The sequence below is a fragment of the Haliotis rufescens genome, unplaced genomic scaffold, assembly GCF_023055435.1.
Source record: "Haliotis rufescens isolate VD_foot unplaced genomic scaffold, xgHalRufe1.0.p SCAF_18, whole genome shotgun sequence".
Taxonomy (NCBI): domain Eukaryota; kingdom Metazoa; phylum Mollusca; class Gastropoda; order Lepetellida; family Haliotidae; genus Haliotis; species Haliotis rufescens.
The window spans coordinates 22,986,124-23,007,780 of NW_025963868.1; the positions used below are offsets into that span (position 1 = coordinate 22,986,124).

Here is a 21,657-nt window from a genome sequence, read left to right on the forward strand (position 1 = left end):
GTGGCAGAACTTGACCTTCATCACGGTTACTCACACCTCGCAGCTGTCAATGGCTGAAAATCTTGTGTTTACATTTTCCGTTGCAAGTTAAATTAAGCAAGATGACAACCCCGATCTATGATGTGGTTCAACATTAACCAATAGTTTTATTGCGAATGCTCGAGCCTGCTGGTACAATATGATTATCAAATGAACTGAGTATGACTGAACATCCGCTTTTTAGCCTGCAGACGAGCCGGACATTTTTACACGATGTATCTCAGTATCTCAGCTATATAAGTATCTGCATGGATGACCTGTCAATTTCAAGATTTCATGGATTCCAAGCCAGACTGTGAATGGAATGAGACATTCGTGGTCCAGACATAGTGGGTGTGTATGATTTTCTTAATTGTGCGTGTTCTGAAATGAATTTCATCAAGTTTGACTTCAATGATTTCGGGACATTGTTTTCGTGTTTTTTCGAATGGACAAGTGTTTTCTGAGTGATGGACTTTCAAATCCTCTTCTGCCAAATCCTTGGGATGGTGGTTGACGGAGAAAGCGACGAATATCGATCACAAAAAGGTTTGTAAACAACATGTTGTCATGAATAAAGTTTTTTCAAACAAGTTTTATATTATGTTATATTTTACTTCCACTGTCGGTTGTTCCAATGATAAAATAGCTTAAATTGTTTCGATTGTGGTCACCATAGAACATTGCCCTAACAGTTTCATAAACATTTCATCTGTATGCAAAAGATATGCCTTCGTTAAATCTTTTAATGTCATCATCGAAGGAGTCAGGCTTGCGGCCTAGCCAACGCCCAAAACATCCGATATCAAACTACCGTATTTCCTCTATTTGACGCTTTGCCATCTATTAATTTCGCGAGAGGCCTTGACTCGGCGTGTATTAGAAACCTGGCTGGTATTAGAGACCCAGCGTGCATTAGAGGAAATATAGATGCATTTTACAGTTCATATGAGGGTGATCGATCGGCAGCCATTTTCTATGAATCTATATGTAGGCTATCTATGTATTCATACGCACGTTTTTTGTTTTGTTTTTGTTTGTTTTTGTGAAAAGGCTTAATATATTTGAAAGGGGTTTCCGTAGCAAAAAGGAAACCTCTTTTTAACCAATCAGAATCAAGCATTCTTCAATGTCATGGTAGAATTCATTGTGTACATTAATGACATATCTGATGATGTTCTAGACTCTTTGCTGAAGACTCGTCCCTGGGTATTTTTGCAGCTGATAGCATTTACATTGAAATGAAATGAAATGAAATGCAACTTTGAGTAAATGAAGTGTATAGGGTACACAGTGATTGGATTAGTACGATCCGGACAACACTGATCATGAATCAGTACTATTCTCGTTTAGAAATGATACAGAAATGCTAAATTTAAATGTTGATGGTGTTAAACATACAGACGGTTGAAGCCCATTTACATCTTGGAATAACTTTTGTTGGGGTGATCATATTGAAACAGTTGTAAAAAAGGCGTCAGGAATATAAATTCCACGCGGTTGTTAAAGTATATATTATGCAGAGACGCACTAAGTAAAATATCACACATGTGACCACATCTTTAATACGCATGTAAATTGTTGGATGGGTAATCAATAGAGAAGATAAATGACTGTAAAAGCAATATTTAGATGATGCATTTAAATGAGCTTATAACTACAATTTGCATAGATTAATTCATGATGATATCTCAAAAAGATATTAAATTCAATTAATTGTATCATCTTAACAGTTATTAAACTCATTACAATTTCATGAAAGTAAGCGAAAACTGAAGAACTCGATCGTTTACAACCGGCTGACTTGGTTGATGCATGTCATCGATCCCAATTGCGTGGATCGATGCTCATTATATCAATCACTGGATTATCAGGTCCATAATCGATTATTTACAGACCGTCGTCATATAGCTGTGATATTTCTGAAGGCGACGTTAAACAACCAACCAACGTTTACGACCGAGGCTGACTATTAGAATATCCATGGCGGACAATGCTTTAATATTAGATATAATCCAGCACCGAATTCAGAACCATCTTAATTCTTTTAATAATCAACATTAAAAAAGTCCCTCAGTACTGCTGAATCGTATATATCTTATATAAATATCCCCGATGTCTGAAGGACTTGGATGGCGACTGGACAAACACATGTCTCATTAATTCAAACCATGTGTGTGATACACAGACGCTAAATTCCATCCTGTGGGAGACCGCCTCCGTGGTCTAGTGGTAGAGCGTCCGCCCGGAGAGCAAAAGGTCCGGCGTTCCATCCACGGCCGCGTCATACCAAAAGACGTTAAAAGATGGTACTTCTTGTTACCCTGTCTGGCGCTCGGCATTTAGGGGTTAAAACAAGGACTGGTCGGCTCGGAGTAAGTATACTGTGTCTGAGTGGGGTATTCATGTTAAACTGCGGCATGGTATCTCAGTGGGCTAGCACCATAAATCGGCATCAGTCCGGACTAGTACAAGCATCCACACACACACGTGCATGCACGTCGCTATATAAGTTGCATAATCTTGGACGCGACGTTAAACCCCATTTCACCTCACCCATCTCTATGTCTCTATGCACATGGGATTGGAAATAAAAATCATTTGCAGCTACGTGAAGCACTTAGTATTGTATTCTGTATGAGCAACGATCTGTGACATGAGCACTCATGGATAAACTACCTCACACACTCTGTCTGACTCCAATTTTAATGTATGCAGGAATACGGCTCCTTACAATCAAATTGTGGATTCGGTAGGCACACAAAGACATCGAGATCGTTCAAGGTTCATTCCCTAAAGTCTTTCTGCATGTACATGTTCAAAGAGACTATTGTTCAGATCACCTATCAGCCAACGCCTTTATGAAAGATTTACACATTGGAATTACGTTTGAGTGGGTGAGCCCGTTACGTTTGTTCCATCTTTCAACCTCAAAATGGAGAGCCATTCGTTGTGGATTGTGGCTGTGGTGTCCGCGAACGCCGCTCCCCACAGCAACAAGGTGCACGAAACCTGTAGAAACATTCTGCAGGGAAATTATGAAATTTCTGTTCACCAACGTGAGCCTCGAATTGTTTTGTCGACGTCTGTTATCTTCATCGGCAAGCAGCATGTGACAGCTCTCAGGAGATCTATAAAACATATTTAAGAGAAGAGTAGACAAAGCAACTGATGAGGAAAGATATCACAGATACAACAGACAGTTTCCTTTTGCTCTTGCTGCCAAATTCAAACGTCAGTCAATGGATGTGATGAAAGATTGATATTGAGTTTGTTTCCACTTCTTGAAAAACTCAAAATGTATGCTCTGCTATTTGTCTAGGCCTTAGTTAATTAAAGGCTGCTGTAAAGTTGCGATATAAAAGTTGTTTTCATGAGAGAGGGTATTTTCAAATCTAATAACTTTTGTGCCATAAATGAAGTACGTGAATGACAGTAAATAGAAGCGATGAAACACTTTCCACATTCAATAGAAATCTCTGCAAAAAGTGGGATAAATCGCTGACTTTCTGTGCTGGCGATAAGGTGCCTCACTCTGGCAGTGTGGGTTCGAATCCCGGACGGGAATCAGCCCCAAAACGTACGAGAATATGAACTTTACAAAGAAAGTGTTATCCCAAATATAGCATTTGTGACATTTGACCACTTTCTAAATGGCATTGTGTGTTCACATTCAATAATTGTGAGGATGTTAATCAAGCATGTACACCTTTTATGAACAACTTAATGAGCAGCTAACACTCTGTATCCCATTTAAAACGGTTACTATCAGACCTAATGATAAGCCATGGTTTGATTCAAATATAAGGAACGAGTGCAGGAAAAGTGACAGATTACGTTAAAAGGCGAACAGAACCAAAACCGTACCCGATATTACAGCATTTTATAAAAGAAACAATGGCATAGGGTTACTAATATGAAGTATTATGCTAAAGAAACTTTATTATGCCAATTTTGATACTTTTTATACCCCCGACAAAATGTCGGGGGTATATAGTTATACCAAGATTCCGTCCGTCCGTCCGTCTGTCCGTCTGTTCGTCCGTCCGTCCGAAAACTTTGTCCGCGCGATTTCTCTTAAACTATTCAGTGGATTCATCTCAAACTTAGTACATATAATCTGTGTCATATGGAGGCGTGCAGTCAAAAGAAAAAAAATGTTTTTATTAATTTTCCATTGTTTTATGAATTTTTCAAACCCTAAGTCTAACCCTATCCTAGCTATTTAATTTGTAACTACTGACACACTAGGCGGGTCGGAGGTATTAGTGAGCCACGCTCACTTTTGCACTTGTTTTCTTAGATTAACATGTTAAAAAATACATATTCTTACTGGAAACATTTGCGGCATTTAGTAAACCAATGTGATGCGACTACCTTCATCCCGCCGCTTGAGTCTGATGTAAATGATGATGATCCTTCTTACTTCACTGACAATGAGAAAGCCCAAAGGTTAAACGAATACGTTCAGTCTGTATCAACACTGTATGATGAAAATGCACGTTTACCAAATAGCAGTTGTCATAAAAGGTTTACATTTAAAGAAACCATCTCGTCCCGACAGAATGAACTTTACACATGAACTTTGATTTAAATGAATTCAATGAATGAGGTCGTGAGTTTATTATTATATATACTTATTAAGGAAGGCATCAAATTATAGACCTACACGTATAGCACTCATCAGTTGTGTTGGTAAAGTATTTGAAATAGTTGTTTACAAGAACCTGTTTAGCTGTTTTCATGCAAATAAGCTTTTATATAAGTACAAATCTGGTTTTCAGGCGACATTCAACTGTACACCAGTTAATCAAAATATACCAGCAGATTTGTACAGCCTTGGATAACAAGGAAAGTTATTGTATGTTTTTTGTTATGTTTCAAAAGGGTTTTGTTGAGATGGTTAGCCAGTTATATAAGCATGCTGGTAGTCAAGGAGTCTTTGTTGATGGAGCTTCTTCCAAGTTCAGAACACCCAGTGCTGGCTTTCCCCAGGGGTCAGCACCGTTTTCAAAGCGTTGTTGCCGTCATGGTAGAATGGAGATAAACCTACTGTGTTTTGAAATTTGATGTAGTCCCACTGTAGAGTAGATACCTGTTAATTTTTATTTTGAACCGAGTGCTTTAGCGCTCCGTTCCAAACTATAATAAAGAGGTATGAAAGAGGTATGCGACTACAATATATATATATTAATTCATGACGTCTATATAATAGTAAATAATGATATATCAAAAAGATATTAAATTCAATTAATTGTATCATCTAAATACTTAACAGTTATTAAACTCAATACAATTTCATGAAAGTAAGCGAAAACTGAAGAACTCGATCGTTTACGACCGGCTGACTTGGTTAATGCATGTCATCGATCCCAATTGCGTGGATCGATGCTCATTATATCAATCACTGGATTATCAGGTCCATACTCGATTATTTACAGATCGTCGTCATATAGCTGTGATATTGCTGAAGGCGACGTTAAACAACCAACCAACGTTTACGACCGAGGCTGACTATTAGAATATCCATGGCGGACAATGCTTTAATATTAGATATAATCCAGCACCGAATTCAGAACCATCTTAATTCTTTTAATAATCAACATAAATAAAGTCCCAAAGTACTGCTTAATCGTTAGTATCTTATATAAATATCCCCGATGTCTGAATGACTTGGGTGGCGACTGGACAAACACATGTCTCATTAATTCAAACCATGTGTGTGATACACAGACGCTAAATTCCATCCTGTGGGAGACCGCCTCCGTGGTCTAGTGGTAGAGCGTCCGCCCGGAGAGCAAAAGGTCCGGCGTTCCATCCACGGCCGCGTCATACCAAAAGACGTTAAAAGATGGTACTTCTTGTTACCCTGTCTGGCGCCCAGCATTAAGGGGTTAAAACAAGGACTGGTCGGCTTGGAGTCTGTATACTGTGTCTGAGTGGGGTGTATATGTTAAACTGTGAGCGAGCACTATAAATCGGCATCAGTCCGAACTGGTACAAACACACACACGTGCATGCACGTCGCTCTATAAGTGCAATAATCTTGGACGCGACGTTAAACCCAATTTCACCCGACCCATCCTGTTGGGGAAAGAAATAAGAGCGTTAAGACAAAATGAGTTGAGTGCCCTTGTATTTACGGTTGGCTGCACGTAAAGCTCAGTCAAGCGGCCTTTCAATGAATGAGACTAATACCAGTAGTTGGACATGACTTCCCTATCAAGCATACACTATTATTAAAACTCTTGCTGATAGTGATAAAAATTATGGCCATCTCATATCGAAAGTAGTTTATATAAATATGGATTTCGATTGATATGGCTGTCTGAAGACGTGAGATGCATCTCATCCTATATGGTAATCGTCAAAAAGAGATTTTAGAACTCCTTCTTTCAATATTGGCATCACTCACTCGACGCTTCATCTAACTGTTATTATTCTCAGTTTAAATCTTTTCTAAGTGTGGAAACGTATTTAACCCGTGAAAATTTGGCTTCCATTAGTCCAATCAGAGGTAATCGTGTGCGTCTGCTGAAAATGTCAACACAATCAATGCCGGTGAAAAACTGTTTCAAGTGCGAAACGTGCTAATACGCACTACTACATTTGTACTGTTGGACATGTTTTCATGGGTGTGTTCCATTGGGTACCAAGGGCTCGGCTCGTTTATTCATCTTATATAGCCACCCTTCATCGTCGGCACTGTCAGTCTTGGCTGTCTCGCCGCCGGCGATGGTGCTGGCTGAAAACGCCAATGAAGCTAGGACAATGCGATGTAGTGGAGGCAGATGCGGCCTTACGTTCTGTGGTAATATGCATTGACGATGATGAACAAGAAAAAGTGAACTTGGAGCATAGTTTTTACTTGTTTTGGGTTGTTGTTTAACGCCGCACTCAGCAATATTTTAGCTATATGACGGCGGTCTGGACCTGACATTCCAGTGATTGACATCATGAGCATGGATCAGCGCAATTGGGATACGGTGACATGCATCAACCAAGTCAGCGAGCCTGACCACCCGATCCCGTTAGTCTCTTACAACAAGCATAGTCGCCTTTTATGGCAAGCATGGGTTGCTGAAGACCTATTCTACCCCGGATCTTCATGGGTTAGGGTTAGGGTTAGGGTTGATATCTTTGTTTTTAGGTCCAATAGAAAAGTGCCCCAAAGCCAACAATAACCGCCAAACATAAACCCTGGGACGATATTATTTTTTAAATAACTGCCAACAATTAAAATCTATGAGGAAATGGAGCAGATGGCTTCATCACTTATTTTCAGTGGTCCATTCATATACTTTCCACAGCTGTTTGCCCTTTCGCCAAGTGGAATCTGTTTCGGCAGAAAATCTGGGCTTGTTATTCTCTTGCGTTGACAATTTATATATATTTGCAGGTTTGCGCGTCAGTGTACAAGAGGAACCTCTTGTCAAAGTCAGACAAGCCTAGCTTGGTGCCATTTTTGTATTGGAGTCTATAAGTCATAACCTGTCAGTTAAATAAGTCACAGGTGGACCTGTTTTTGACAAAACTCCAGAAAACCGAATAACTGAACTACAGTATCAATAAGAATGTAATCGTTTAAGAAGCACATATGCTATCTACAAATCTATTTTTTTCAGATCGACACGCAGTCCCTTGTGACACTGTCACTGTCACTGAACCACATCAAGCTTAACAGATAACAATTCAATTAAGACCATTTTAACAGCTTTGAATATATAAATAAACATTTTAGATATAAACAGTTTGTAATATTTTGATACTCTCACACAATATGTAATCCTCCAGTTTTACTTTGTCATCAAAGTGATCGAACTGCATAATGTAATCATTGTTAACACAATATCTGCACCAAAGGCAGCACTCGACAAATCTGTGGAACCACTTCCTATTCCATGCAGTGATTATACGTCTGTCATGAACCACTTCCTATTCCATGCAGTGACCATACGCCTGACGTGAACCACTTCCTATTCAATACAGTGATTATACGCCTGTCATGGGCCACTTCCTATTCCATACACTGATTATACGCCTGTCATGAACCACTTCCTATTCCATACAGTGATTATACGCCTGTCATGAACCACTTCCTATTCCATACAGTGATTATACGCCTGTCATGAGCCACTTCCTATTCCATACAGTGATTATACGCCTGTCATGAACCACTTCCTATTCCATACAGTGATTATACATCTGTCGTGAGCCACTTCCTATTCCATACAGTGATTATACATCTGTCATGAACCACTTTCTTTTTCATACAGTGATTATACGCCTGTCGTGAACCACTTCCTATTCCACACAGTGATTATACGCATGTCATGCACCACTTCCTATTCCTTACAATGATTGTACGCCTGTCATGGGCCACTTCCTATTCCATACAGTGATTATACGCCTGTCATGAACCACATCCTATTCCATACAGTGATTATACACTTGTCATGAACCACTTCCTATTCCACACAGTGATAATACGCCTGTCGTGAACCACTTCCTATTCCATACAGTGATTTTACGCCTGTCATGAACCACTTTCTATTCCATACAATTATATAGTCTGTCATGAACCACTTCCTATTCCATGTAGTGATCATACGCCTGTCATCAACCACTTCCTATTCCATACAGTGATCATACGCCTGACGTGAACCACTTCCTATTCCATACAGTGATTGTACGCCTGTCATGAACCATTTCCTATTCCATACAGTGATTATACGCCTGTAATGAACCACTTTCTATTTCATACAATGATTATAGTCTGTCATTAACCCCTTCGTATACCATGTAGTGATTATACGCCTGTCACCTACCACTTCGTATTCCATACAGTGATTATACGTCTGTCATGAACCACTTCCTATTCCATACAGTAATTATACGCCTGTCATGAACCACTTCCTATTCCATACAGTAATTATACATATGTCATCAACCACTTCGTATTCCATACAGTGATTACACGTCTGTCATGAACCACTTCCTATTCCATACAGTGATCATACGCCTGACGTGAACCACTTCGTATTCCATACAGTGATTATACGCCTGTCATGAACCACTTCCTATTCCATGCAGTGATTATACGCCTGTCATGAACCACTTCCCATTCCACACAGTGATTACACGCCTGTCGTGAACCACTTCCTATTCCATACAGTGCTTATACGCCTGTCATGAACCACTTTCTTTTTCATACAGTGATTATACGCCTGTCGTGAACCACTTCCTATTCCAGACAGTGATTATACGCATGTCATGCACCACTTCCTATTCCTTACAATGATTGTACGCCTGTAATGGGCCACTTCCTATTCCATACAGTGATTATACGCCTGTCATGAACCACATCCTATTCCATACAGTGATTATACACTTGTCATGAACCACTTCCTATTCCACACAGTGATAATACGCCTGTCGTGAACCACTTCCTATTCCATACAGTGATTTTACGCCTGTCATGAACCACTTTCTATTCCATACAATTATATAGTCTGTCATGAACCACTACCTATTCCATGTAGTGATCATACGCCTGTCATCAACCACTTCCTATTCCATACAGTGATCATACGCCTGACGTGAACCACTTCCTATTCCATACAGTGATTGTACGCCTGTCATGAACCATTTCCTATTCCATACAGTGATTATACGCCTGTAATGAACCACTTTCTATTTCATACAATGATTATAGTCTGTCAATAACCCCTTCGTATACCATGTAGTGATTATACGCCTGTCACCAACCACTTCGTATTCCATACAGTGATTATACGTCTGTCATGAACCACTTCCTATTCCATACAGTGATTATACGCCTGTCATGAACCACTTCCTATTCCATACAGTGATTATACATATGTCATCAACCACTTCGTATTCCATACAGTGATTATACGTCTGTCATGAACCACTTCCTTTTCCATACAGTGATCATACGCCTGACGTGAACCACTTCCTATTCAATACAGTGATTATACGCCTGTCATGAACCACTTCCTATTCCATGCAGTGATTATACGCCTGTCATGAACCACTTCCTATTCCACACAGTGATCACACGCCTGTCGTGAACCACTTCCTATTCCATACAGTGCTTATACGCCTGTCATGAACCACTTTCCTTTTCATACAGTGATTATACGCCTGTCGTGAACCACTTCCTATTCCATACAGTGATAATACGCCTGTCATGAACCACTTCGTATTCAATACAATAATAATACGCCTGTCATGAACCACTTCGTATTCAATACAATGATAATACGCCTGTCATGAACCACTTCCTATTCGTACAGTGATTATACGCCTGTCATGAACCACTTCCTATTCGTACAGTGATTATACGCCTGTCATGAACCACTTCCTATTCGTACACTGATTATACGCCTGTCATCAGATACAGATAGTTTACCAGAGAACTAATGACAAAGAAGTATGCATAGTAGGTAGACATGGCTTTTCTGTTGAAAGCCGAAATAATGACTTGCTCAACTGTGTTCAAAGCATCACCTCTTAAGGACATTTCAACTTGAGACTTACTTTTAATATTTGTTTTGATTTAAACAGTTGATTCATAAATTATTAACACACTTTTTACAAAATAAATCAAGATTTTAACACCTGGTGGTGTAAATGTGTGTTTAGGCACTGAGAATGAAATTGTGGTATACTCGCAGGGAGTTGAAGCAGTGTGAAGTTATCATCGCTAGTTTGGTGTCATCACACCCATAGCCCGAAATTTATGCAATCCTTGTTTAATAATAAATTGGTTAATTTTATGTTCTCAAAGTAGTTCTAAAAGTAGAAAATGTTATATGATTCTAGCTATTGCATTGTGATGACAGAACAGGTCTTAATATAATTAAGTTGTTTCACATGCTGAAGTCACAAAATCGTTGACATGTTACTGATGTGACTTTGAATGGTTCAACAATGGTTCAACAATTGTGAGGACAATCATGGGCTTGTGGGTATCTTCCATACACGTTTCAGAATCGTATCCTAGGGAAATATTGAATATAAACTAAGCATGACAATAAAGATCTCAAACGTAATTTGAAGCTAATATTCCACATAAATAACTCATGAGTGTCAGTGAGTGTATTTACACTAGCATCCTTTGTGTTTGTAATACGCTATAGATTCAATAACAGATGTGATGACAAACACAACTGGATGTGTGTTGGAATTAGCTATAGATATGCACCAAAGACATGTATTGATTGATCAGTTGCTGTGTTTAATTAAGAATTGACTTTCACTTTGTGTGAGTTCATTGGAGTATGAACCTTCATAGAGTGTGGGCCAAACTACACTGTAGTTGGTCTATGAAGGTTCATACACAAATGAACTCACACAAAAGGAAAGTCAATTCTTATAATACGGATTTCGAAAAGGGTTTTAAACTCTAGATTTTTGTGCTTGATACGGCTGACACAAAATATTCATCCTTATATAAAGGTAGATACTATTGTTGCTTAGTTGATCTTAAAGCTGCATTTGAGTTTATATATATAGTAAAAGTATGTTGTATAAATTTTGATTGAATAATGTGAAAGGAAGATCTTTCCAACTTATTAAAACATATGTCATATGTCAAATCATGTATTTCTATGGCAGATGGACACACTGAATTTTTTAACTTTTTGAGCGGTGTAAATCAAGGTTGTCAACTATCTCCACTTCTATTTTCACTTTAAGTAAATGCTGTAGAATTCCCCCCTGCAGGTGGAGACCGCTGTATTGACTTGGGTTTTTGTCATATTTTTATGCTGCTGTTTGCAATTGACATGGTATTATTTGATAATACAGTTAAAGGTCTGCAAACGAGGCTGAATGGTTTGTCTATGTGTTGCAGAAAATGGAACCTCACTGTGAATATCATTCAAACTAAAGTATTGTTTTCAGAAAAGGTGGTAGATTAAGAAAATATGAAAAAATGTATTCTGATAAAAGCCAGATGGAAATTGTTTCCTCATATAAATATCTTGATATACAAGTTTCATGTCGTGGTTCATGGTATGTTACACACACACAAATGTCATTACAAACTATGAAAGTGTTCACTGTCATTGTCAATTTTGTTGCATATTTTGTTATGTAAAATTATTTCCAGTTCTTTCACATTGCTCTGAAATGTTGGGTTTTCATCCACCACCCGATACTGTTCCTTTTTTATGATAATTTCTATAAACAAATTCTGAAATTCACCCAATAGTGTAGCTAAGGGTGAACTTGGCACTTTGTTCTTTTAAAACAAAAAAAATATCTGAAGATAATTAAATATCGGATTAGATTATCATACCAAAAGGAAATAGTATTTATCTCGAGTATGTTGTTTTCAATATCGGTTAGCAGAACTTGGCAGACGATGTTGGGCTAACAATGCAAAGTGTTTACTGTATGAATACGAATATGGATATGTTTTGCAAAACCAGGATGTTGGTTGTATTAATTCTTTATATATGACTGCTTTTGAAAAAAGATGCATTGCAATAGTTAATCAAATATGGTTGACTCTTAGCTTGATATGTATGGGGCATTGATAAAGAAGTTGTTTTATCTTTGAAGAATATTTATCAATTGTAACAATTCCTATATATAGAATTGCTTTGACAAAGTTTGGATGTTCTAATCACAGGTTAGTGATAGAAGGCAGAAGATTAAAGGTTTAGTCCACTTTGTGTGATTTGTGTTTGTGCCATGTATAGAAGCAGAATTTCACTTTTGTATGATTTGTCCATATTGTAATCATTTGAGAAATATATTGCCCAAATATTACATTGTAAACCCGACTTATGCTAAGTTTGTGCAGCTAGTAATATCAACACACCAAGTTTCTTGCTATGAAAATGCAATGTAAACAACTAAGATTACTGTAAAGAACAGCATGGCGTTCTTACGAAACAGACATCAATGTATCATCAATGTATAAAGGGCCGGTGGCCCCTTAACTGCAATACACACTCTCTCTCTCTCCCTCTCTAATACACACCTGTGTTGTGACAGATTACTTTAATTCCGATATATCTACATTAGATCATTACGTTTTTACTGAAGAAGATTTGCTCTGAACACAATAAGCCAAGACTTTGTATGAAGATGAGTAGTTATTGATTTTGTACCACGTACGTACTACTAATATTAGAGCCTTCTTGCTCCAACGTTACATCAAGGTGTGGACTCCTAGAATACAAAGGTCCTGCTCTAAGAAATCCTGTCAATACAAACAAGTTTGAAAAAAATCCTCGTTAGTGAATACAAGAACTATTTTCTGCGAGAAACCATTGTTCAAATAAGAAAGTAGAGGCTTAATAACTTCATGGTAAGCCAATCATTGGATTTATGGATTGAATCCTTGTTGAATCGATGTAGGGGGGTGAAAGAAAAATATAAGGTAATTGAAGCTTAACGTTTGTATCATTTACTATTCACGAGACTATTTAACAGTCACTCATGCTGTAACGTAATTATAAAATGAGTGGTGGTTGTGGCACATCCTACAGCAGAAATTTTCTTTAACCCGTTATAATTATCTATTCTTATGTCTGGACATGTCTGCAAGAATGTATTTGTAATAATATTTATTTTAACTGTCTTTTCATATCTGTCTTGCGTAAAATTACGTATTCCATATACCAGCCAATGAATATGTCCGAACCTTAGCGGGTTAAAACAATCCTTCTCAAGGTGCCTTATATCAAGAGTGTCCCTTATATCAAGTCGAGTCAGCTTCATGTGGGAGGAAAGTCTAAAGTGATGTGACGGAAATAATGTGTTTGCCACTCATGCGTTTACGTTCGATCCCGTGATTGGCCAATGCAGCTGATCCAAGTACTATAAGAGTAGAAGTCGCAGCGCTAGGAAGTAGTGTTTGAGGAAAACCGTTACTGACCACACAATGTAGGATTCTATCTGAAGTAGAGAACAAAGAATGATTCTGCTGATAACCCCCTTCATCTTCTTTCAAGCGGTGTTCTCAAAGAACTCTGTGGTTTCCAGACATGTGTATGCAAGACTCATCCCTCTGGACAACCTTAGGGCGAGTGAGACACCGACCAGCATCAACCAGTCGGAGAGTATGCCTGACTGTACCACCGTCTGTGCCAGGGATGAGGCCTGTGTTGCTGTGATGCATCATGGTGATCAGTGCTCCATCTACAGATCATCCCTGTCTCCCTCGGGTGTTTCCCTTCCCGGAGCCAGATGTTTCATCAAGCAAGGAGGTTAGAAATAATAGACTTGATTTTATATTTGGTGTATGTGTTTTTTTGGGTCACCTCAAGGTCAAGTGATCTTTTGTCATTCTGCGTTGTTTGCAATTCGATTGTCTGGTTGTCCATCGATCTGAGGTTAACTTTCACTGCAAGGCATATTGCGATGAAAGTTTGTTAGAGTAACGCCAGATATTGAAAATAGTCAAAGTAGTAGTGATAATTATTGTAGCCATATTGTCAATGTCATCTTTGCCCATCTTGTGTGAAATGTATTAATGATACTTCAAATCAAATTCGTTCAGGGCATCATGATTTGGACTCAACATGATTGATATGCCATTTTTATCTTTTTCCTAGAATACGTTGCACACACACAAAAATCAGCTCACTCTACATATTTGTCATAATAATAAGGTTGACGCGTCATATTTGTTTATTTGTGTATTAGTACACAATCCATGTGAACCACTGAGTCAGTATACAATTCAGACTGTACTATTGGTTTGTGTTGATGAATTCCTATCAAAGAACGATGGCATCAGCACATCCTGTCAACCGATTTAAACAAATGCAAAGATAATGTAATCGTGTCTGGATTTGTACCATGTATTTGTCGTGTGGTTGAACAAAATAATCGGGATATATTTTTGTCATGATCTAGCACTATCTTTGAGCATCATATGTAACCCAGGGCAAGAGGGTATACATGGTCAGCTTCTATATTACAATCGTAACATTGTATCTGACAACAAGGTGGTGTACATGATCAACGGCTTCAAATCAACTGATCAAATACAGCTACAATAGGTCAACTGCAGTAGTTGGGACCCCACTTCGGGCGTTTCCGTAAGGAAACCGCTGCATTCGGCATCTTCGCATATATAAATGTGCGCACGCGCTAGCGTGCTAAATTCCGTTAGGAGGCATTTTTGAGCGAAAAGCGGAAAGGACCTCAAAAATAAGGGGGCCGAGAGTTTTGGTGTCGACTCCGTGTTGTTTGTGGGCGGGATCATTTGTGTCTGATCATGTGACATTTCTCATATGGACACGTCACTTCGAACGCCACTACCCTCGTAGTACTTTGCACAGCTGGCAAGACTTCTAATTTTTGTCACTTTTTTCAATTACTTTTCAAGAATGTCTGACAGTAGGATTGTGTATGATAATTTGTATGAATTGTGCAGGGATAAGGGGAGACTTTTGGACTGGTTAGAGGATGTAGACATGATAGGACAGTTTTGGGGCCTTGCTGTAAGTGTGAGAATGGTGTGAATAGCAGGAGGAGGGACAGCAGTAGGAGGGAGGGGCATGTGTGTCGGTGTAGCAGCAAGAGGTATCGCCATAAGATTTCAGTGAAGCATTCTTCCTGGTTTTATGATTCTAACTTGTCCATTCCTGACATTTTGAAAATTACTTTTTATTTGGTTTACAGGTCTAGAGAAGATTTTGTTAAAGTTCAGTTGAAGCTTGGTTCTGATCACACTTTGGTTGATTGGTACAGGGAGGTTTGTTTGAAAATTTTGGAAGGAGAGAATGACTCTATTGGGGGACCTGGGGTAGAAGTAGAAATTGAAGAATCAAAATTTTGGAAAAGAAAGTTTCACAAGGGGAGGAGAGTGGGTGGTGTTTTGGTGTTTGGTGGGAATGAAACAAATTCTAGCAAGATGTTTATCACTGTTGGTGAGAAACGAAATTGCGAAACATTGATCCCACTTATTAAAAGATAGATTAAACCGGGATCAATCATTCATTTGGACGGTTGGAAGGCTTATGACTGTTTGGACTCTTTGGAGGGGATGGGGCACATACATAAAAAGTTAACCACAGTGTAGAATTTGTAAATTCAGAAACAGGGGCATGTACAAATAAAATAGAATCAACTTGGAGAGTGGTGAAGGCATCTTGCCTAGATATGGCACGAATAAAGGATTGTATGATCCTTTTATTCAGTTTCTTAAGTTCATCAGCCGTGTTTACAGTCCAGTGCGTGCACCTGACTCAGATAAAGAAAATGAGGAAATGGATGGATCAACAGATCTTTCGATCAATCAGCGTCAGCTGAATCAGAATTCAACGCCTCACTGGATCTGTTTGATTAAGTGAGTAAGGAAACATACCATGAATATGCATATGCATTCATGAATGAACTTATCATAGTGCGATTTATTTGAGCAAATCCAACGCCCTTTACCCCGTTTCTACCTTAAATGTTCACCACCATCCGACGTTTTTTCCTTTAAACTTTCGACAGCGTTCGGTATTGTAGAACAAATTTCGGCCTACAAATCCTCTCGCTTCGACCATAAATAACGAAGTGCGCATACGTGGAACGTTTTTTGTTCGACAACTTCCGTAATAAACGTTCGTTCCGGTTGGTGACTCAAATACTGCAGTCAAATTGAAAAAAGTTGCTCATTCATACTATCTAGTCATAAGTTATGATCTAGCACTGATCTAGCACTGTCTATATCCTCAGCTCTGCCACATCCAGACCCATGCCCCGTGTCTCAAGGCTACACGTCAGTGCTGTCCCCACGCCTGTGTTACAAGCTTTACATGACCACCATGAACTGGACAGACAGTCAGGCCCGATGTGAGAGTGAAGGCGGCCGCCTGATCATCCTCAACACAATCGAGAAACACGCCTACATTCTGACTCAAGTGTCGCCTGACCTAGCTCGTAAATATGTTGTCATTTAAATAGGCGATTGCAAGTTAGATAATTATTATTATGGAGAAATATTTAACTTGTTTTGATTTACATAAAAAGAGGTTTAACCCCCCCCACCCACCCCCCCCACCCCCCCCCACCCCCCCACCCCCCCTTCCTTGTGAACCTATCCGGCCTCTCAGTCAAACCCATGATGAACCTCCACAGCCTCATACACGTACATGAACTGTTTGTTTGTTCAAAGAGTCCATCTCTGGTAAACAATTTTGATAATCAAGAGATTTTAAATGAGTGATCAAGTTCAAGTTTTTCTACAGCCCCTCACCAACTCACCACGTGACAATGAGGTATTGCAGATAAAAAAGTGTGTTTTGTGAATCTGTTTCAAGATGTGTTAACGGTGTACCTTTTTTTGCAGCGTATATTGGTCTGAAATCTGATGGTGGCTCCAAAGTCTGGACTGACGGTTCGACCTACATACCCGGAAAAACTGACCTCTTCTCTGGGAATTGTGCATACATATATAAGTTGTTAATCGGGGGCTATTCTTGCTATTGGGTACGCCAGTCCTTGTGTGAAATACCTGTGTGAAACACATACGTAGTGTCCTCCAGCAGCATCTCCTCCAAGTAAAATACATGGTAACTATGTATTGTAGACGTTCAAGGCAACGTGTTCAAACTATCATGTCACACTCTGTATCCCATGGTTTTAAGTAAAGTGTAACTCGGTTTCAGCCTATTAATCTCCGCATTATTTCATTCAAACCCACGCAATTCAAAATCGTAGTGTGCACCATTCTTGGAGCAAATCAATCAATGACGTTCAAGATTTTATAACAACGTCTGGACCTAAACTGGAAGGACTTGGAGAACAGTCGCTATTTTTAAGGATTTGATTAATGAACACAATACTTCAATGAAAAAGACCATGCTGTTGTAATAAAAATTACTTCCGCACTTTTCAAAATATTTGACTTGATACAACTGTAACCTAACGATAGCCTTAATTCCAATAATACCATCGGGACTTTAAAAACCATTTAGGCAATCTTTTCACCACGCAAACTTATTACTAATGGCACTTTGGCTGATCACTGGCTAATCACGCACAATATGATCATATGGTGACATATGCTCGGCCTGTACATAATTGACCGTGGACGAGACAAATCAGTGATTGATAACCCCATGAGTCGGGTCGAGATTCCAGGAAGCAATTAGTCAGTTGCGTTTCATGCTACGTTGCCTGGCCCAGGTACTCCAGGATCACTGCTACCATTTCACCCGATTACAATCCTGGCTCTGTCAGGACTTAATCCACAGGAATTACACATGTCCTCATATCAATGACATACTTTTCAAAGCAGCTCAAAAACACATTGACTGTTCTTATAACAGATAAGAGGCTGACAATGTATGTACATACTACACTGCACGGGGATTTAAGCATTAGTTGGAGAGCGAAATACTCTATTTTTTGTTTTATATTTATGCTACAGTGCCGCGCCAGTTATATTCGTACGATCCATTACGGTTTATAACCGTCAAATATTTTACGAGCACAAAAATGTTTCGCGTAGCGTCAATAATGCTCGGAACCATGTTAAATTTGACATGACGTCACTTTGATCACGTGACCGTCACGTGATGTCCTTCACAGTGTCGTCTGCTGTTTTGATCAAAACATACGATAATCAGTGCAAACATCGGGAGAAAATCTAAGGAATTGAGAAGTGATGTGAAAAGAATAGCGTTAAAGTTAAAAGAAGAGGGGGAAAGTTATCAAGCGATTACTGACCTGTTGGGGGGTTCCCAAGTCTACTTGAGTAGTATTTTTGCTGAAGTTCAGCGAACGGGTTCGGTAGAAAACATCCCGAGACAAGCTAGACAAAACAAAAGTTTTCAGACAGAGATCCTGCCGCGCTGTTCAGACTCGTTAAAAATAATAGACAGAGACCTTTGAAGGACATCACTGGTAATTTCAATTCGGTGAGAGACCAACCTGTCTCGAAAAGAATAATTCAAAGGGAATTACACCGAGAAGGATTTTACAGGCGCATCACGAAAAAAGATGGTTGTTAGGGGGATGAACAGAAGAAAACATGTCTTGTGGCGTCGGAGTATGAGGAAAAAAAACTGTCAATGATTTTTGGAAAAATGTAATCTTTACTGATGAGAGTCAGGTGGTTATTGGAAATAAAAATCGTGTATACATTTGGAGAAAGGAAAATGAAGCCGATCGACCCGAGTGCGTGTGTCCCCCTCGAACAAGGAAGTTGAGTTTGATGGTGTGGGGGAGTATCAGCTATCATGGTGTGGGGACTTTGGTGCGTGTAAATGGTAACATCAATGTCCAGAAATACATAGAAATTGTGGACAATAATTTGTGGCCAGTAATTTGTAGACATTTTCCAGACAATAACTATATATTTCAAGACGACGATGCGCCGTTCATAGGGCAAATATTGTGAAAAAATTCATCGCCGACAATGCCATAAACACGGTGGATTGGCCAGCAGAATCACCGGATTTAAATGTTATAGAAAATGTTTGGCTAAACCTAAAGAAAAAACTACAGGACACCGTAAACGACATCACTAACCAAGATCAGCTGTTTGAAGCGATCCATATCACTTGGCAGGACATTGAGCTAGACTTTATTCGTGGCCTTTATGAATCTATTCCACGCCGGATATCTAAAGTTGTGACTATGAAAGGGCATCTTACCAAGTATTAAGGTATGTAGATAATTATTTCATTAATAAATGACGCTCTGTAAAAGCGAGTCGATATGTAAACAAACGGCGGCCATTTTGGATCTTACGAATATAACTGGCACGGCGGCCATTTTGGATCTTACGAATATATCCGTGCGTATAAAATGTATATTGTATTTTGTTAGAAATAATCGCCTGTTACTACCTTCTGAAGGTCGTTACTCTTCTGGTCGAGCTATAAAAGTTTTATCAATCTTTTTTGATTGTATTTGTGTTCTATAAAAGCCCTTCACTGACTTTGAATTCCAAACGATACGGGCATCTACACAGTTGGTCTACTATGAATTCACATTTTACTCATTATTTAATAATGTCGAATATAAAATCCTCATGTGGACATATCGCCATATTGTTATGTATAAAACTGCCCATCGCAAATGATACTTCCCGCTTTAGTTTATAAGAAATGATAATCTTTGGACAGAATCGTTTCCGAGTTTAAACATTATATTCGTCCAAAAGCATGATATAACAAAACTTCGCAAAACCAGTTATTTAAAATAAATATATAAAATATGCATTAGTCGGGACGAGTACACACGCATGCACGCATGCACGCACGCACAGAGACATGACATGATACTATATTTTGCTCGAGATCATTACTTTGCTCCTACTAATAATGTATTGAACAAGTAAGGCGAGAGCAAAATAGATCCATGGGTGACATTAACTGGATTACTGATCTCTACCTTTTTTGTAGCTATTACTTACGGAAACTGTTTCACTTACACAGTTGTATTTGCTGGAATATTCCTGAGTGCGGCGTAAAAAACAACAAACAAACAAAAGTATATATTTTTCTTATTTCTAAATGTGTTTCTTTGCCTTTTGTAAGTGGCGAAATCATAATCTTTCATATGAGAGTGGAAATTTTTCACACAGTCCATTTACGCTTTTACATTCGTTAAATACCGCATAATTTACATATTCATTTTATGGAAATTAGCCTGTTTGTAGAGCGATACTTTATTGTGTTAGAATATACATTGACGGAAACGAAAACCCCTCTGTAGTCCGATACATCGGCTCGTCACGATATGGCAGAAATACTGCCGATGTGACGCTCATTCACTCATTCACTCACTCACTCATTCACTCACTCACATCGGAATTTAAATCAAGTATATTGGATAAGGAACAATTACAATCATTACACATTAAAATAAGGTCCAAACGTTTAGCCGAATTCGTGTTGTTTCAGTAATAATACTGCGTATGTAATTTCATGTTATTATTTGACATAGGTGGGGGATATTTGTATTGAAAAGACCAAGTCACTTGCTGCATATCCGTTTGTCCATTTTCTTATTGTCAATGCGGGAGATGTTGAGTTTAACCCAGGGCCTACAGAATTACGTGAACTGAAACTTGTTATAACCAGATCAGATCAGGGATTTAGAACATAGACTGCATAAAGAGACTAGCGCAATGAGGGAGGAAGTCAGGTCTATCAAATGTTATGTGAAATCAGACAAGATGTTGCTACAAATAAGGAAGACCTTGAAATCATTAGGATAGGCAACTAGTTTGACATGACAAATCATAAACGATGGATAGCTACCTTTATGACTTGGAGGTACGTATTAAAAATGAAGCACGTCGTAGCAGGGAAAATTATGGCGTGCTGTTGAGTTTCCGCGGGTCCAAATGACGCCAACAGAGTACGTGACGACAGAGTAACATAGAGACACATAACACTGCTTGAAAAGCCACGAAAACATGTCCTCCTCTTGTATCAATAGACATTGAAAGAATTCAGCTTAACCCCCGAATAAAACAATGCCTCTTATTGTCTCACTTGGAGAATGCAGACTCTTACTATGAGACGGATACTGTAACAGAGAGGGATAGGTGTAGCCAATTATCTGACACTCCACCAGAGGCCATCTTCCCGAGGCAAGAGAGTTACCCAAACGCAAGTGATACGAGGGGTGGAATCTGATTGG

The 21,657-nt window shown here is 38.9% G+C and overlaps 1 protein-coding gene across 1 annotated transcript; it reads left to right on the plus strand.

Moving 5' to 3' along the window:
* The first annotated feature begins 13,758 nt into the window (after positions 1 to 13,758).
* LOC124133009 lies at positions 13,759 to 19,875 on the plus strand. Its single transcript, XM_048398430.1, has 3 exons — positions 13,759 to 14,267; positions 16,735 to 16,938; positions 17,348 to 19,875. Exons 1-3 carry the CDS (start codon positions 13,976 to 13,978, stop codon positions 17,518 to 17,520), a joined length of 669 nt encoding a protein of 222 aa, XP_048254387.1. The 5' UTR covers positions 13,759 to 13,975; the 3' UTR covers positions 17,521 to 19,875.
* The last annotated feature ends 1,782 nt before the right edge of the window (positions 19,876 to 21,657 follow it).

What these genes read in the sequence shown, in the direction of transcription:
- LOC124133009 (XM_048398430.1), top strand. Translation starts at nt 13,976, where the DNA reads ATGATTCTGCTGATAACCCCCTTCATCTTCTTTCAAGCGGTGTTCTCA. An exon ending in ATGTTTCATCAAGCAAGGAG is followed by an intron (nt 14,268 to 16,734) that starts GTTAGAAATAAT and finishes CTATATCCTCAG; the next exon opens with CTCTGCCACATCCAGACCCA. An exon ending in AGTGTCGCCTGACCTAGCTC is followed by an intron (nt 16,939 to 17,347) that starts GTAAATATGTTG and finishes CTTTTTTTGCAG; the next exon opens with CGTATATTGGTCTGAAATCT.